At 39.9% G+C, this 19,290-nt stretch overlaps 1 protein-coding gene and 1 long non-coding RNA gene across 3 annotated transcripts in view; both read left to right on the top strand.

Annotated features, from left to right (window-relative positions):
• Positions 1–2,997, top strand: part of sema3bl (sema domain, immunoglobulin domain (Ig), short basic domain, secreted, (semaphorin) 3bl) — an 80,642-nt gene extending 77,645 nt beyond the window's left edge. For both annotated transcript variants that reach the window (XM_054790893.1, XM_054790885.1), the window contains exon 16: positions 20–2,997. In XM_054790893.1, coding sequence (XP_054646868.1) covers positions 20–526 — 507 coding nt within the window. In that variant the 3' untranslated portion in view covers positions 527–2,997. The remainder of the gene's footprint in view (positions 1–19) is intronic.
• Positions 2,998–8,276: 5,279 nt separating this feature from the next.
• LOC129185784 (uncharacterized) lies at positions 8,277–17,690 on the top strand. The gene is made up of 3 exons (XR_008572133.1): positions 8,277–8,300; positions 8,543–8,602; positions 17,525–17,690. It is a non-coding gene; the product is annotated as an uncharacterized LOC129185784 (long non-coding RNA).
• Positions 17,691–19,290: the final 1,600 nt, after the last annotated feature.

Raw genomic sequence — 19,290 nt, 5'->3', positions numbered from 1 at the left:
TTCTATTTGCCCCTCCCAGGTCAAGCTGGACGATCGGGTCATGTCTACAGACCAGGGCCTCCTCTTCCGTCATCTCCTGAACCAAGACGCAGGCATCTACATTTGCCGCTCTAGAGAGTACGGCTTCACCCAGACCCTCACCCGGATCACCCTGGAAGTGCTTCAGGGGGACACCCTAGATGAGCTGGTGGGACAACGGGAAAACCCCGGCCTCTCAGACCTCTTCAAGGACAGATCGGGTGCAGCCTATAGGAGCTGGATGCCTTGCAACTCGTTCGGCAGGCTTGGCCCCATCGGCCAGTCACGGATGTGGTTCAAGGATATCATGCAGATGATCGGACCGTCCAACCTTCCCCACGTGGAGGAGTACTGCGAGAGGATGTGGTGCAATGAGAAGTTGAGGAGGAAGCACAAGGGCATGGTGGAGAAGTACCGACAGGCCCAAGAGAGTGCCAGGAAGGCTCGCAGTAAGAGTTCTGGAGAGAGGAACCGCACGCCGAGGGACCTTGGCGGAAGGGTGCAGTGATGGAGAACACTAAACTAAAAGACTACAGTTGAGATGGAACCATAGAACAAGGAGAGCTGGATTTGTAAGAGGGTAGATAGTAGCTGCTCTAGGTATCGCCCTTGAAAAAGGACACAGGGTGTTCAAAGACTTGTTCTTACCTGGCCATGCAGATAGGGAAGGGGCAATCCTTCATATACACTTGGACTGAAGACTTAAAAATGTACCATACATCAAAGAAAAACGATTTGTAAGGTGGTTGAACTGACCTGGTTCACAACTTTGCATCGTTATCAAGTCTTACTGTAGGTCCAGGTTAGTTTCACTATGTATATTATGGGCTGAGCCTTTGTGTTGTTCTGAAATGGTTCACCATTGACTTCACTTCACAAAGTTAGAATAGTTTGTTACCCAAAAACACTCTGAGCTAGCTAAAACTGGAAGTTGTTGACAGTTCAACAGATTTGTATTGCTTTGATTTCACTGCTAAGCACTTTTCAACACAAAGATCATAATCTTTTGTCACTAATCCTTAAAGAGACAGCGCCTTATTGTCACCTAGGTTGACTCCTCTTGTTGGTTTTGTTGCGTAAACAAAAAGATTTAAGTAGTTTCAACACAGAAAGTGTTGATCTAATGGAGCCCATTTGGAATGCTTGGACTTTGAAACTTATAACGTTGTCTTTCCAAGGTCACTTCAGTATGAAAAAGGTTGGATAGAGTCAAAATTAAGGAATTCTGTCAATTGTGTGGAATTGAGCAATTGAAATGAAAGCAATTGAAGCAAAATGGAGTGCTGCACTACTTGGCTACAACCAGCAGAGCACTGTTGAGTCAGTCCTAACTAGTTTGCTGTCCAAACAAGACAGCACAACATGACATGGGAAGTTGAGCTATGTCACAACATTCTTGCAGTAGATACAAATATTGAAATTATGATAACAGATTTATGTTATGAACAGTGCATGTTCACTGTAATATTCAATCAAGGACATTTAATTCAAAGCCCATCTCCAGTAAACATATGATCTGATTAAAAACAGTAAACATTTAGTTACTGTATCTTTTTTTTGTGAATTTTCCATACATGTATGAGAAAATGTGTTTTGTTTTTACCTAGAAAAGTCAACCATGCAACCTGTTTTCTTATTTATGTATATATTTTTTGTCTCATGGGAAAGTAGACATGACATCAGAACTGTCCACAATGGTGCCCTCATTGACATCTTACGCCAATACCAGTATTTTTGGAGGGAAAAATCATATCTGGAAGTCCTCTATGAAATAATAATATAAGCACCTCGTCCAGTCTTTCATTCATACAATTATTTTTTGTTTTTTTTACCGTGGCTAAAGCGAGTTTGACACTGGCAGTGTTTATTTTTCTTGTCTGCCGCATGGCGAGGATGACTATTAGACTTCCAATCAAGATGTTTTCTCTGAAAATATTGCTTGTGTAAAAAAGAAAAAAAGGCTGCATTCACAAGAAGCTGAAAGTGAAAGTGAAAACATATAATATGTTTTGAATAGACCACTCCTTGAAACTCTGTCATAATTTTGCAGCAATGGCTAAATTATGCATCAAGTATGTAGACCACTATTTCTAGGCTATGAAGATGTATTTTGGTTGCATGTTTGCATTCTTTCTCCTTCAATAATTGTCATTTTGCAACTGAATTTGAGATTTGTTGTAAAAAAAATCAAATCAAAACCACCTTAAAGAAATTTGCAGGGTGTCAAGTGCATGCAAAATGAACAGGTGGTGCCGCAAGGCCATGTAGCCAATCAGATGCCCAAAAAAAGCAATTTCCGACCCAAGTCAAATGATAGTTGAATATGAAGTTATTAATTATTTAAAGACAAGTCTAAAAAATGTGCTTTTACATCTACGTACACTGAAGGTTGCATTTTTACAGCCCCAAAACTGACTTTCCACAATGGACAAAAGGGCATTTAATGCATTCAGCGTTTATGTGGAACGATATCTGTGTTTCTGTGGTGTTGTATAAAATGTAAAATGATGCTTGCAACAGAGGGAAGACACTACAAATGTACATGTAAATGTGGTTTGGAATGCAAAACAGCACCTCCAGCCTTCTTAAATTGTACATTTCAAATGACATAATACCCAGATGCTGGGGTACAATTGGTGAAAAAAAAAGTGTTGTGTGTGATTGTGAATGTAGTATTTTAGCATTTTTAACTTAATGCCATTACAGTGTGTCAAAGACTTTAAGCCATCAAATAACTGTTTGAATTTGATAGCATTTTTATCCTAATGTCATTTTTTGACATAGGATAAAAAAAAAATTGTTGGACTGAAACAATACCTGCAAAATGTTATTGTAGTAAACATAAGCTTGTCAGTGTTGTTAAATGTTGCTCCATCAAGCATGCTGTATACTTAGTATGCTATCTAAAAGCATTAAACAGTGATTTTCTGATATGTACATTTGAGTCAACTTTGGAGTAAAATGAAAAAAAAAAAAAAACGTTTATAGGAGGATTTACTTTTCAGTTGAAAATTGTTGTGTTGCTTTTGTGTGTTATAAAATCAACAATCAAGCTAGGGTTTAGGATTTTGGTTAGGGTTAGGTTTGTCGTTGGTTTTAGTTAAGGTTGGGACTCGGGTTAGGTTGAGGGTAGGGGGTGCGGGTTATGGTTAAGTTTCAGGTTGAGGCAAGGGTTTAGCCTTTCTGTTGGGGTTGAGTTTAGACGTGTGTTAGGTTTCATGATAACTCTAATACAGACAGTGAAGGTACATAAAGATAATGCACTACAAGCCATATGTCATGTTCAGCCAAGGCCGGGTTTTGGATCCCAAAATGCAGAGATCTGCATCAGTGAAAACACACAGCGTTGTAACAAAGAATACATAACATGACAGCATACAGTATACCGTAAGTAGCAATAATGTGTGCATACATACATGTGTATACATATATACATATATACATGTGAGGAAAGCGGAATTGAAGTATGTTCCATACACACATTTGAGTAACAGCCCATCCATTTTCTATGCCGCTTGTCTTCACGTGGGTCGTGGGGGTAGGATGTAGCCTATCCCAGCTGACTACAGGCCCATATAGACAAACAACTATTCACCCAATTAATCTAACATGCATATTGTTGGAATGTGGGAGGAAGTCGGAGTACCCAGAGGAAACCCACACACGCACTGGAAGAACAAACTCCACACATAGATGTACAGCGGCGAGTCGAAGCCAGATCTTCCAGATCTCCTGACTGTTTGGCCAACATGCTAAACCACTAGGCCACCATGTGGCCCGTAACAGCCCATCATACGATAATAAATGTATAAATGTGTTGAAATGTTGTATAGCCAATGTTCTGTCACCTAACACGTAGCATACAGTCATTGGCAAAAGGTTTGAGGATGACACAAGTATTGGTTTTCACAAAGTTTGCTTCTTCAGTGTTTTCAGATACTGTATTTATGTCAGATGTTACTATGATACAGGCTTTTAAAAGCGTTTACTGACAGTTACATTAAGTTTATGTAAAGAGTTAATATTTGCAGTGTTGACCCTTCTTTTTCAATTCACCATGGCATGCTGTCAGTTCATTTCTGGGCCACATCCTGACTTAGTTGCACTCTTACTAGCAGCAATATCCTTGCCTATAAAGCCCTTTTTGTGCTAAGAAATTATAAATGCATCTGTTTCCCTGGCAGGTAACCACGGTTAACAGAGGAAAAACAACAATTTCAAGCACAACCTTCCTTTTAAAGCCTCCGGTCTGTTATTCCAACTCAATCAGCATAACAGAGTCATCTCCATCCTTTGTCCTGGTCAAAAGAGAATCCCTAACATGATGTCAGCTGGTCCTTTGATGGCAGGGATGAAATGCAGTGGAAATGGTGTTTTTGGGACTAACGGTGACTGAAAGCGACTTTGCAATGTGCCTTTCAGCACTCCTCAAAACATTCTTGAGTCTATGTGTAACAGATGCCAGCCTGTGAGGCTGTGCGAGTGTATGTTGGTAAACCTCATTCCCTCTGCCTCTAGAGAACACTACCTCTTTTAGAAGAGTCTAACGACGACGATTTGTCCTTTTTTGAATAACTCCTCCTCCTCCACCACAACGACATATGCTCGACCACTCCTCTTCAAAGGTAAATAACATTCATCATTACGTATTATTATATCATTTTTATTATTATTAATTTTCATTAATTATCCTCGTTTAATATTACTACTGCATCCAAACTCATATTTACATACATACACATATACTGTATATGTATACACGTACATGTAGTACCTATATCATTGGTAATATTGCCTTTTCCCCGACTTAAGAACAATTCGACTTAAGAACGGTCGTCTGGAACCAATTGTGTTCGTTAGTTGGGGACTTAGTGTAATGACATTTACTGATATTGTGTTGTGATAACTATGATATAACACACAAAAAAATGTCCACAAGTATGTTTTTTTGACTGCCAGTAAGTGACACTGACTGCTCTATGTACACTGCAAAATAAAAGACCAGTGAGCAGCAATCTCTGCTTATTTAAGTCTAGAATGAGCCCCCATACTATTATTCTAAGATTCCTTGTATAGATCTGGTCAAAAAATATGGATGGATTTACTTACTGAAACTGACAGATGGACTGCAAGATAGGCGAGAAAGACGGGTGAAAGCAAGCCATGTTTTGCTAACAATTCATGTCTACAATAATAACATTCAGTAACATTGTGTTGTGAGGCGTATGATATGTTTTACTGGCAGTGATAGCCACTGACAGCTATCAGCATGCTCTTTGCATACTCCAAAGTGCTGAAGACGATAGCAAGCAATTTGGAATGAATTATTATTATAAGATTTGTGGTGATGCTGCAATCAAAGATGACCATTTGGACTTATTGTTGCAAGCTTCAACAGATAGCACATACAGACAGCACTAAAAGTCCCAGGGTTTTCTTACTCCTGCTCCCATGCCCATAGGCCAGCCGAAAGGCTGTGTGGTTTAAAATTAATAACTCAATAACCTACAATTACCCACCTTTGTTTTGTAAACACAGCCAAACAAAGCGAAATGGCTGGGCTGTGTTAGCCGACTAGCTGGTCTGAACAAGCCAGATAGGAATTAGCACTGTATTAGCCGCCATGAGCCGCCATGAGCACTAGGATGGTTAGCAAGAGAAATGTAAATTGACTTATGGTATGGCAGCCTTTTCAGTTTTTTGAAGTTTGACACATTGTCAGTCAAAAAAGTAAATATTAGCTGACCTAGAAGTCGCTATGACTTAATAGATGCTATAGGATAAGAGCACAACCTCATAGGAGAGACAAAAAAGTGAGTAAAAACATCTTAATTACGTTTAGAACTACAAATAAGCTTGATTCTTGGTTTGTTAATTTAAAATTGGCCATCACTTCATCAAAATAAATTTTAATATTTGATCTCGGCCAGCGCCTCTCAAAGTCTAGACAGCGTAATAATTACATCCGGACTCGCTTCCAGCCTCCACCTTTTATCTTGTATTTAGGACCAATTGTTTCATTTATCACACAACGTGCTTCCATCACACGATCTGACACACTGACAGGTAAGTGACTGAGTTCGAATGAGGCTTGAGTGGAATGAGTAGTCATCTTCATTAAATGAAGATATTTACGAAGATTTTTACGAAAAAACAGGGCAAGAACCATGCATGATTCATGGATGCGTAGAGCTCCACTATACTCTCAGTGTGCCGCGGAAGCTGACCGCTTGTGACCGCTTTGGGGCGGGCGGTGCTGCTGCTCAGTGAGAACAGAAACTGTACAACAATGCATGCTTTCACTTTTAAGCCCCCAAATACCAGAAAACTCTCCGACGCCGCCGGAAAATTTCGCTAGATTTGTCATTAGTCACTTTTGAGAAAATATGTTGCCAAGAGGGTTTGGAATGTCGCCAGATTTAGCGACAGTGTTGTCAAGTTAGCAACACTGATCTGATGAGGTGTTCAAACAAAAGCCTTCAACACAACAAGCAGGCATAATATAAATAAATATATAACAAACAACAAAAATTAAGAAAAAGTACGTTGTAGTGGCGCAGAAGCTCCAGGTGGGACTGTCCGGATCTGTCGTCACTTGCCCCACCTCCTCCAAACACGGAAGAAATTATGGAATTTATTAAAAGTAATAGATACTTAAACATTCGAGCACACATCTAATGAAATATGCCTTTCAATGTTATTTTTCACTATGGAAATAACAAGACTAATGTGTGTTTTGCTGTCATCAGCACTTTAAGCTTGGAAAATGGAAAGTTTCTGAACGCTAACTGCGATGCTAACAGCAATTATGAAAAATGGCAGATAGGGCTGTAATAGCGTAGCACATGAGGAAGTGTGGCTAGAAGTGGAGGTAAAGTAATAATTAAAGTGATGTTGTGACGATTATATGCGACTTTGTTAAGATCACAGTTTGAATGTAAATTCTTAAGAGAGAATTTACATTCTGTTGGGTGTTTAGTGTTTGGTCTGTCAAACTAACTAGCTAATCTAGAAGACACTTCTGGCATCTGTGGAGTGGGAATGCTAATGCTAAAAACATAAACATGAGCATAACTTGGGTTTATCCGATTTATTAGTGGTCCATTTAAAACCCTGAATGATTTATTACAACCACCAATACCTGTCCATGAATGGGACACGAAAAGCCTGGCCACGAAAAATCTCCCACTCACCATTCATATATTTTTGTACAATCCAGTTTATTCATTATTAATTAAACTAATTTAATGTAAATGCATATCAATTTTGGAAAAAAATAATGTGGCATATTTTATTTGAACATGAATATACGCTCCAAACTTCAAAGGCCAATGAGGACAATGTAGAGACATGAAGGCAAAATTCTACCAAAATTTCGACAGCAGCTTTCATCCAAATGTGACAAACCACTGGAGTCTCCATTGTCTCTGATAATGTTGTGTGTTTTGTGCAGTGCAGTTTATACGTGGGTAAATGACAACAGCATTATATTTAATGTCAACCAGCTGTACTGAAGCTAAGCAGTACGTGTCTTTCTGCTGATATCTTTAATTAAAGATAAGCCTTTCCCGAGCAGACTGCCCATATAAGGTAGTGTTCCACTCTGCTTTTGGTTTTTAATCGCTAAACACTCAAAAGCTTTGGGATGGAAATAAAACAGCGTTTGAGTGTTTTAAGAGCCAGACATGCCTAGCCGATCCACAGGGAGCACATCGCAGAATTACAGGCTCCACTTTTGAGTAATGAAGATTAATCTAATCTAGAATGTTTCTATTCTATCTGGAGCTATTTCTGTTGAGGTCAAGTGGAAATAAAGCAGGCTTAAAGCAGATGGTATGTGATCTAAACACATGAAAGTAGTAAAAAATGATTGATTGATTTGGAATAGAAAAAAAGCACACACTATAATCAGGGAGAATTTTTGTCCTCCCATTTTATGAACCATGCATAAATCGTGGGTAGCACCTACCGTGATGGTGTGCTTTGATGTATTTACTAGCGCAAATTGATTTGTTTTTTTGGCATTTTGTCTCTGTTACAGCATCTCCCAGTGTAACAGATCAAAAAACATTTAATATCATATTTGAAATGTTTTTGCTTATGTGTTCATTTCACCCAAATCCCTACTGTTTTGGTTTCTTCTTAAGTTATAATTGAACATGTGTGACTTTATTTTCGTATTTCCTTTATTGTCATGGTGTGAGCTTTTATTTTGAAGGTTCGAAGGATGTTGTGGTGTTGCTCACGTCCGCTTATATGCTGGCTGGAAGGCAGATCAACGTGTGAGCAACAAAGTTTTTAAATGACATTTCAGAGGTTAAAATACTGTTTTATACTAATCATATTGAGCCCATGTCATTAATTATTTATATTTCTTTAATTACATGTCGTGTAGTGTGGCTTTGGGGATGGATTTGAGTGTGAGAGAGCAAGATAATTATTTAGCTAGTTGCCACCTTATTCTCTCCTATGGGTGAGTGTGTGCTATCATGCATTGGTCTGAATGTGCCTTATTCCTGTACAGGTCTGTTGCTGCTGACGAGCTTGAGTGCATGTCCTCTCCATATATTCCGCCACACTGCAGGTATATTGTTTTACTTGGATTGATTGATTTATTTTATTCAATTTATGGTGCTTCATTTATGTGCATTTAAGTTAATTGAATTGCATTATTATTCTGTGTTCTATTTATTTCATGTCATATTATTTGAAGAGTGATAGTGACCTTTGTTTTATTATTTATGTTAGTTATTTTGTTAACATTTTGAGCATTATGTGCTGGCAGGCGGTGGTCTAGTGGTTAGCATGTAGGCCCCACAGTCATAGTATGGAGATTGGGAAGACTGGGGTTCGATTCTCCCTTGGGCATTTCTGTGTAGAGTTTGCATGTTCTCCATGTGTGTGGGTTTTCAAACAAAGTTTTTTGCCTTGGTTCTTGTACACAAAAATGTTTCTGAACGCATGGTTAGTTTAAGCAATTCTACGGTATCCTGTAAATCCTGTACAGTCTAAGTTCCCAAAGTGGTGTATGCATACCCAGGGGTACACCAATCGTCATAGGGGGTACGTGAATAATGAAAAACATTTAGCGCCTAACACTTACAATTACGAGTGTGCCTGAACACCTCATGCCGCAAGGACCCTCCAAAAATGCCAATGTTCTGTTTACATAACTGACCTATATATGAACCAAGCTACAGCGACATTGTTATTGTAGCAGCTAACACAAAGAACTAGTTTTCTGGCGTAGTGACAGAGCGCCTCACACCACTACCGAGTGCTGTTCAAAACAATGCGATATAAACTGGAAGTGAGCTTGCGTCTGTGTAGGCTCTCAGTCGTACAGGAGTTGTCCATCGAGGAAAAGGCTTCTTGAGACATCATCTGTACTTCTGTGAAGAAGGTGTCGGACGTTTCGCTCCTCATCCAAAGAGCTTCGTCAGCGAACTAATAAGTGCTGGTAGCTTAGGCCTTAAATACAGTAAGAGTGGGCGGAATTGGTGTGCCAACACCCTCCTACTATTGGTTCCTTACACTAAGCCTGGGCGGAGTAGTGGTATAATTCTATCCTGCTATTAACACCTCTGATAAAAGGGAAGTGTCGCTCCCTGAATTGGGTATGAACGACTCTGATACTGGCTCGTTAGCATCTATTGTTCTGGCTCGGCCCTGGCTTCACCTCATTTGCAAGACTAAGAGCTGTGGGTTTTGGTCTCAGTAACCTGCTGAAACGTCCGACACCTTCTTCACAGAAGTACAGATGACGTCTCAAGAAGCCTTTTCCTCGATGGAAGTGAGCTTGGTTTAACTGGAAACGGGTGGGGCTTACATCGGTACATTATTGTGTGAATGCTGGAGGCAAAATTCATCTACCGGTATTCATTATTTTTATTCCACATTTTTTTGACGGCTACCTACTCCCACAGTTTTCAACTGATTTTAATCATTGGTACATCAAAACGTCCGGCTCATTCGGGAAAGAGTTGCTAGCTAAACAGTATTTTCTGAAAAATGCCCAGATTTTGCACAATTCAGGATTTTCCAAGACATTTTTCCCACTGAAAATGAATGGGGAATTTTTCAAAGTTACATTTCTCACATTCCTCAACCAATTGGGACCGTGTCCAAGACAGAATGCTCAAATCATTTGGGACTATATATATATTTTTTTTTGCAAACCGTTCTGATCTGTGCCATATCGTTTGGGAATTTTCTTGGTGGGGGTCACTCAGGTGCAAACTCCAGAGCTGTAATTCAGGGTGCATGCAGCAGAGGGCAGTAATGTTTGTTTCGAGTCAATATGTGAGTAAAGAAGAAGAGATTCAGGAAGCCTTTGCAAGGTTTCCACACAGATTAAATCCCCACATAAATACAGAATAAATGTTCATTTTACTTCGGACGCTGTACAATTATGAATAGTGAAGATGCGCTGTTTGATGTCGTGATGTTTGATATGGGAGATTCCTTTGATGTTTGATCGGCTCCACAAAAGATTGTTATTACATTGCCTGCCTGCATGCTTAAATGATACACAAGCTTGTAGCTCTCCAGAGCTGTATAATTCAGGGTGCATTCAGCAGAGGGCAGTAATGCTTGTTTAGACTACGGCATTGCAGTTTGGCATCAGCATTGCCAGCATTCACATGCAATTTCTCCAGAAATTGCACATATGAGAAGTTACTATATTTATTGTTTATTATTCAGCTATATGTGCACTGTGCATGTGTGTAAGTGATCTGTAAGACTTTGTTATTTAATTATTTTTTAATGATCTGTTTGAAGTTGGTGATTCACGCAAACATCTAGTGATGGCAAACAGGAACATAATCTGTTAGTTCACTGTATTTTTCTCAAAAGCACCGCGTTCAGTACTACGAGCAAGTTTTCCAACTGACTTTATATCGCCAGCCAAATTAGAAGCAAGCAGACGGGGAAAAAAAACACAGTGAGTGTTGACTCTGAAGGGGAGATGCTGATATGTTGGTATCTTCGGACAGGGACTCCGGTCAGAGAGTATATGGGCATGGAGAGCGCTCTCAAGCAACTTTAATGAAGTGAATATGCAGGGTATATACGCGTGTGGATGTGTGTGTGGTCTGGAGGGGACAAATACAATGGTATTAGAAACGGTGCAATACAGCTTAGATATAAAATACAATATACCGTAACATCGATGAGGCATACCAATAATAAACGATATATATACATTCTATAGTATGCAATATAAAATTAGAATATAGGCTATGCAATACAAAAGTGTGACCTGTGCACTGGAGGACAGTACAACACAAATACCCTGCATTAGCTCAGAGAGCTTTGAAAGGGTTGTGGTCTGTAAAGCCCTCTAGCGGTAAAACTAAGTACTTACATTAACGCGTGACCAATGCGTGTTTGAGAGTCTAATATGAAATTAAACTTATGCCAGAACATGTTATAAACATACATGAAAGGAAGTTACTGTAAGTAATATAAACCAAGGAAGCATTTAGCACACATTGGTGGGAATCTACAAAGTAACAGTTTTGTACAGGACAAGAAACATGTTAGTCATGAACGCACACGGAGCAAGATGTGTCCATCACTGTAACAGGCCGAGACTACAGAAAAGAGTGCTTACCAGGAAATGAAATGCCAAAATAAAAAGGCAGGAAACTACACATTAAAACTACAGCAGAACGAGGCCGGACTAAAAGACTTTCTGACAGACATCACTAGTCACTGTGTGATGTGTGAAAGAGTGAGGCAACGCAACCTGCAGCAAGTCTGTCTTGGGAGGGGCGGTCGCTGTGTAACTGGCCAGTCACAGAGTGTGAATAGTGAATACATAAATAGTTTCCCAATGAGGATTTTTATTCAGATAATGACGAGCTGTACTCGTTTCATGCTCATACTCTGCAAAAATGCATTATCTGTCACGGATATGGTCTGGTCCAGCTAGTCTGGGACGTCTTTTCCAGTTTATTTTGGGCTGGTGACAAAACGTTTCTACCACTGCAGGGTTTGTTAGTGCTAATAATTCGTCGTTGAGATGCAGTCTGTTGGTGGTCTCTCGATGGTAACACTGTATGTATGTATGTATGTACTTTATTCATCCCACAGCGGGGAAATTAACTTGTTACAGCAGCAAGCAAGCAAGATACGCAAGTAAAGAGTACAGTGTAAAGAATACATAGTGACTACAACATGGTTCAGGTGGTGCAGGTGTTGTAGAGCCTGACAGCGGTCGGTATGAAGGACCTGCGGAACCTCTCCTTCTTACACCGTGGGTGTAACAGTCTGCTGCTGAAGGAGCTGCTCAGGGAAACAACAGTGTCATGTAGCGGGTGAGAGGTGTTGTCCATGATGGATGTCAGCTTAGCCAACATCCTTCTCTCCCCCACTTCCTCCACGGAGTCCAGAGGACCGTCCAGGACAGAGCTCGCTTTCACTCTGCCACACTCCATTTCTTCTTGGCATGGCTTGACCAGCTCCACATTTACACCACCAAGTCATGCCGGTGTAATGACTTGCCCCCCATCTGCTACGAAGTTTCACTCTCTTCTTGCGGGCTCAGCTTCTAAAACCCGTAGCTCATCCTCATTTGTCCAAAAGTAGTCCTCTGCGGCTCTCACAAAGTCTGCCATGATTATTAGTAGCAAACAAACACGTGTTTGACGGAAGTAGCACTAGATATGAAATCAGTGCTCCCAGGAAAGAATGATCAAAATGCGGCAAACTGCTGTAAGTATTGCATTTTATCATGAATGTACCTGTTAATGCATCGTCACTACGTGTAAATTAAACAATAACGTCTGTTTTTCAGAGGGCTTTATAATCAAAATAGGTGAGTCTGATGATTTGCCTTGTTAGGTCCCTTATGCTAACTGTTTTCTCTCTTTGGAAGGCACAGAAAAGGGAAAGACGTGTGCTCATGTTTCACATAAGGATTATGAATGATGGGCAAAATTCCAAAAAAGTGCAGTTATCCTTTAAATAAGATTTTATTGCTGTCATCTTTGGAGTAATAGACAAATTTTTCAATATGGCACAGTTATTATTTAGACTTTTCCTTGTAGGAAACACAACAAGGAGGACAGAAGGAGGGTAGTGAAACTTTTTAAAAATATATATATTATTACGAGTAGTTGATGAATGCTCTGACCTAAAAGTGTGAAAGAATTGGTACTGGCTATGACCTGGAATTAAGACAGGACTACATGATGAAGAGAAGAGCTGAAAGAGAAAAGAAAGGAGGCAAAACAGGCGAATATGGCAAGGAAAAAGGTGAAATACATTGTAGAGTCAAAGAAAATCCTTCTGGGAGAGTCATTCATTTGTGTAATGTGTTCATCCTGCGGGGAATAGAAACAAGAATTGTCACAGCTTGTTTTATGACATCCAAACTAGGATTGTTTCAGGCATCTATTCCAGGCTCAACAATAAAAGCAATTTTTCATGTGCTGTGATCTAACACGACCCACTTTACAGTGCAACCTTACTTCCAAAGTCAAATAAAGCAAATACTCAGGGACTCAGTATACCCCATACTCAGTGGTGAAGTCCAAAAAGTTTGGGAACCACTTCTTAATTATAAAAAGGTCATAATGATAGACAATCAGTAACTGACTTACTTGTACATACTGGTACCGCAGTTCTTTCACTTTTTCAGAGTTCCTTTCAAATGGTACTCTGTAAAGTTGCTTCATGGTCATCTGATGCCTGTTCAGTGTCTGGTCTATTGTGGAGACGCTTATAGAGTTGACATTTCGGAATATGCCATTGTCTTGTAGGATTGCAGCACGGCTCTGTGTCAATGTGATGGCATAATTTTCCATCACCAAAAGCCCACAGAAGCAAAAAGGAGAGGAGTGGTAGTCCCTTATGTAGCTGGGGTCTCTGAAAAACTCCAGAGGATCTTATGGCAACACAAAATTCCTACCTATTTCAAACCAGTAAATACCCTGAGACAAAAATTAGTGCATCCTAAAGACAAGGCTCCAAACCAAAAACAGAGCAATGTGGTCTATTCCATCCACTGTAAAGATGAGGAATGCAAAAAGCACTACATTGGGGAAATTAAGCAAATGCTCCAAAAAAGGTTTTATCAGCATCGCAGGGACAATTCTAGTGGTCCTCAATCAGCAGTACATCTACACCTTAAAGCAACCAATCACTCTTTTGAGGACAGCGAGGTAAAGATTTTGGCCAAAGAAAACAGATGGTTTGAAAGAGGAGTAAAGGAAGCTATTTTTGTCAAACAACAGAACCCATCATTGAATCGAATTGGTGGTTTGAGGTTTAATTTGGACCCTGTGTTCAGCAGGTTACTGAGACCGAAACCCACAGCTCTTAGTCTTGCAAATGAGGTGAAGCCAGGGCCGAGCCAGAACAATAGATGCTAACGAGCCAGTATCAGAGTCGTTCATACCCAACTCAGGGAGCTACACTTCCTTTTGATCGGAGGTGCTAATGGCAGGAGAGGATTAGACCACTACTCCGCCCAGTCTTAGTGTAAGGAACCAATAGGAGGAGGGTGTTGGCACACCAATTCCGCCCACTCTTACTGTATAAAAGGCCTAGGCTACCAGCACTTATTAGTTCGCTGACGAAGCTCTTTGGATGAGGAGGGAAACATCCGACACCTTCTTCACAGAAGTACAGATGACGTCTCAAGAAGCCTTTCCCTCGATCACCATGGTATAGTTTGCGTGTTCTTGTTCTTCATTGAGAAGTTTTCCTCTGCCACCCATGTGAAGTCGTCGTCCAATCCTAGACGTAAAATCACACTGTACATACATAGAGACAAGCGGTTTGGAATCTGGGTTTTTGTGAACCTTTTAGAGGTGTAATTTTTTCAAGTTTCTATGTCTAATACCGCTGACTTAAACTATTGCAAGTTCATTCAGGGTGTTTGACCTTGTAGTTACAACAGGATCTACTTTCAGCATTTTAAAAATACCAGAGGAGATTTTCATTTGCTAAAAGATCCATTGCAATATTGATTGAAATATGCCACAACTTTAGACCCACCCGAGGCCATTGTTGTTGTCTTCCCCAGTTGTCAAGTGTTGAACAAATGTGTAGAAACAATGTGCCGTGACTCATCTGTGCTACAAAAGCAGATGGTCCACTTGCTCATTCGTGTTATTGCGTTCACCCTGTCATCAGGAATCCCAGATGATTATGTCGGGGCTTGTTATTTCCTGGCGTGACAGAGATCCTGGCCATCAAAGACGAGAACACCGAACTATCACAAAGCAGATGTTTGATGTTTTTTGCAAAGCAGAAAGTAACATGTGTTTTCATGTGCCGTTGTTTAGGTACTAGATGCGTTGTTGTTGTGACCCACAGTGGAACAAAGTTGAATCAGCCAGTTTCCCATTTTATATGTTTACCAACTTTGTCAATCATGTGAAATTGATACACTTAATATTTTTTAGTCATATTGAATTTCAGTACGTTGTTGCATTTGATTCATGCCTCGTTGTTTTGCTGCCTAAAAAATATAAAATAACAGGAAGTGTGCAAAGCAAAGGGTTTGTATGTTATACGTCCATAATAAAGGAAAGGAGTAAGGTTCCCCGGGCTGGTTAAGTTAGCATCAATAACTTAAATAAACAGGCATGACAGCACTAACAAGGAACTATAAGCACAATAATTTCCGGTGTGTCAACCACTACTTTTTTCTCACGCTTTCAACTCTGCTTAAACAGTGATGCAGCTAATTTGTGATCGTGTTCTGGTCTTGCGACATCTTGTGTGCTTTGGACCAGTCATTTTGCGCTTCGTGCATGCGCCGTCATCATGAAGAACGCTTGGAGAGGTGCATGTGATGTGACTTTCAGGTTGAAGGCAATAAATCTAGCAGATTTTGCTCCAGTCTGGTAAGGTGGAGCGATGTTGGGAGGTCCACTGTCGCCGCCGGGTTTGAGGGGGCTGGATCAAGGATTTTAGCATTAAAAAACAGGATTGCCGACTCGGCCGCAAACTAATATGTTATACACTGTACGTACACTTTCATAAAATGGATGAATGTTATTTTGTGAACACAATGAGTATACAGACCTGATCAAAGTCTTAAGACCAGTTGAATTGTAGTATTTGCATTTTGCACATTTGGATCTTAATGAGGTTTTAAGTAGAGCTCCAATATGCAAAAGCAAGAAGGGGGAGTGAGACAAAAAGCATTTTGAACTTGTAATTTAAACCAAAAAAAACCCAAACTGAAATAGGTTGTTTATTACCTGATCAAACGTTTAAGACCACAGGCTCTAAAAGCCCAAATCTGCTCAAAATGTTCATTTTCTGTCAGGCATTCACACTGTCATGCCCTCCTGATGGCTAAAGCTAAGAAGCTTTCTCTTTTTGAACGTGCATAAGTAAGGCCTCTCGCAGCGTGCCATTGCTGCTGAGGTTGGGCGCAGTAGGACAGTCATTCTACATTTTTTGAAAGATCCTGAGCATTATGGAATAAAAAAGTCAAGCGGTAGACCCAAAAAAATCACAAAAAAAAATCACAAAATAATAAAATGCAAGTGTGGGTAGGACCACGCATATGGCATCATTCATTCCCATTCCACTAATCCATTAATTACCATTCCAAGTTGATTAAAACCATAAGCAACAACAGAAATTTGATGTTAAAGTACTTATAATATATGGATATTTAAGTGGGAGTATTTACAAACGGCAACTGTGGTGTTCTGTGTGCTGCGTTGCTGCCCTCTGCTGTGCTCTCGTAGCAGTACACCATTCACACCACCCTGAGGAGCAGAGTGGCAACGCCTGTGGATGATTGACAGCAGGACTATATCAGTCTCAAGCATTCGACACCTGCTGCCAGATCGCTGCCATTCTTCCACTACTCAGGCTCATGTGTTTTCATTAGCTGTTGCCCTCTACTAGCTGTACTTGCTATTTTTGTTCCCTGCCCGGCTTACTCCGGCAGCGTAAGCACATTGCTAGTTTTCTCCTGCTTGATTTGTTCAGCAGTGTTTTGTGTTTCCTGGCTCTACCCTTTTGGTAGCTCTTTTATTTCTTGCCGTTTTCCCGTGTACCATCCGGGTCACCTTTAGTTGTACATCCCTTTGTTGTACCCTTTTTCTTGTGTTGTACTTTTTTCTTCGTGGTTTGGAATTAAACTCTTCTCCAAACCCCAACGTTGACTCCCACGTCTTGGGATCCAACCCGCGGCACGCACCGTTCCTTAACAGCAACATTTGTTTCAGTAATGACATTGTTAATACATTTGATAGATATAATCTAAATCATTATCATCACTGACTTATCATTAATTCAAATAATCACCTAGAGAAACACCCATTCATCCATCTTCTATGCCGCTTATCCTCACTAGGGTCGCGGGTATGCTGGAGCCTATCCCAGCTGACTTCGGGTACACCCTGGACTGGTCGCCAGCCAATCGCAGGGCACATATAGACAAACAACCATTCACACTCACATTCATACCTATGGACAATTTAGAGTCACCAATTAACCTAACATGCATGTTTTGGAACGTTTTCAGAGATAACCCACGCATGCATGGAGAGAACATGCAAACTCCACACAGAGATGCCCAAAGGAGATTCGAAACCAGATCTTCACGATCTCCTGACTGTGTGGACAACATGCTAACCGCTAGGCCACTGTGCGGCCCCCCTAGAGTAACAAATTAGCTTAAAGATGCATTGTGTGAGAGTCCCACACAATAGACACGTAAGCCCTGTTCAATGTTTGTGTATTTACAACAACCAGTGTAATAAATCTCCAACATTTTTATCACACGTACCTGTTTTTGGAGAACGTGAAAAATGACAAATCTGGTCTTTTGGGTAATCTATTTGAGCAATTAATGGCTGAGAAGTGTGCCGACGGCATGTTTTCAATTCAATTTTTCTGGATTCTGGCCCCTATAATGGCGGCCAAACCCGCCCAGGGCATAATACGGAAGTGGATGCCGAGTCGACTCTCCTGTTATTTCATTAAAAGTTAGAAAAATCTTTCTGTGTACCAAATACCTGTATGTTGATGGACACCTGCTGCGGCATATGTACAAATATATGTACAAATCTTTTTTTCCCTTTAAATTGAGTGAGTGTGGCTTATATTCAGGTCTGGAAGTAAAGGTAAAGACTGTGGAGGGTTCAAACTAGAAAATCAAAGAACAAAATGACTGTGATACATCTTCTTTTAGCAAAGATTAAATTGTGGAAAAACACATTTTGCAGAAACATTGGCCGTTTAAAGTTACATTATTAATTTTAGAAAATTAAGTATTTATCCGGATTTTTTTTTCAAGTTAAAAAATCTCTGAATACGAATCTCTGAATATTAATCTAGCCCACTTTGATCTAATGGGAATCATAAGTAGTCTGCATCAATCAGTGTGGATTATGTTTGTGTGTGAGGAAAGTAGATGAAGTGCACACTTTTGGTGATTTTGTTGATGGTAGCACCCCCGAGTGGTCAACTGATGCATTATACTAATGCAGTGCATTGTAGTATGATTTTGAAAATAGACAGTACAGTCATGTAATACATAATGCTTCCTTCACCTCAGTTCAATTAAAACAATGTATTAATATAAGTTAATGTTTCTGTAATGGGGATGATACTACTGGTACTATCATTATGTGAATAATAATAATAGTGTGAGTAGAAAGCCAATGTTATTTCTTATATATAATTATTTACAAAATAAAAATGTACCTGGAAACAGTGAATGACGGGCATGGCAACCGACTGGTGGTAAATTCTGCAGGAAGAAGATTTATGTTATTTTTGCACTTGAGTTCAGAAAGGTTTAGGTCTGGGGTTAAGGTTTTGGTTAGCGGTGGGGTTAGATTAGGTTAGGTTTTACGTTTAAGGTTGGGATTAGGTTTAGTTTTAGTGTTAGGTTTATTTTGTTTTTCCACTTAAATGTATTAAAATGTGTTGCTTCATCAAAGAACACCTGGTATTAAACCTTACCTTCTTTTCCTTTTTTGCAGTACACAAGAGACCCACTTAAAAAGCAAGTAGTAACTTTTACTCTGAGCACATTTCAATTACTTCCTTTTTTATTAAGTAAATTGACCTTAATTGAGTATATTTTCATCAAAATAAATGTGCTTTTACATGAGTATACTTTCCACATGTGGAGGATAGAACACAACCATTACTACCTGCATTACTACCTGGCCACTGCATTTACGGTAATACGCACTTATTACCGTAAATGCAGTGGCCACTTGACAGCAAGCCTGCACTACACGGTGAGCTGACAACATTGTGTAGAGACAATGTGTACAT

This window comes from Dunckerocampus dactyliophorus, chromosome 1 (assembly GCF_027744805.1).
Source record: "Dunckerocampus dactyliophorus isolate RoL2022-P2 chromosome 1, RoL_Ddac_1.1, whole genome shotgun sequence".
In the NCBI taxonomy this organism is placed as follows: domain Eukaryota; kingdom Metazoa; phylum Chordata; class Actinopteri; order Syngnathiformes; family Syngnathidae; genus Dunckerocampus; species Dunckerocampus dactyliophorus.
Note: the sequence above shows the minus strand (reverse complement) of the source record. Positions and strands in the feature narration are given on the sequence as shown.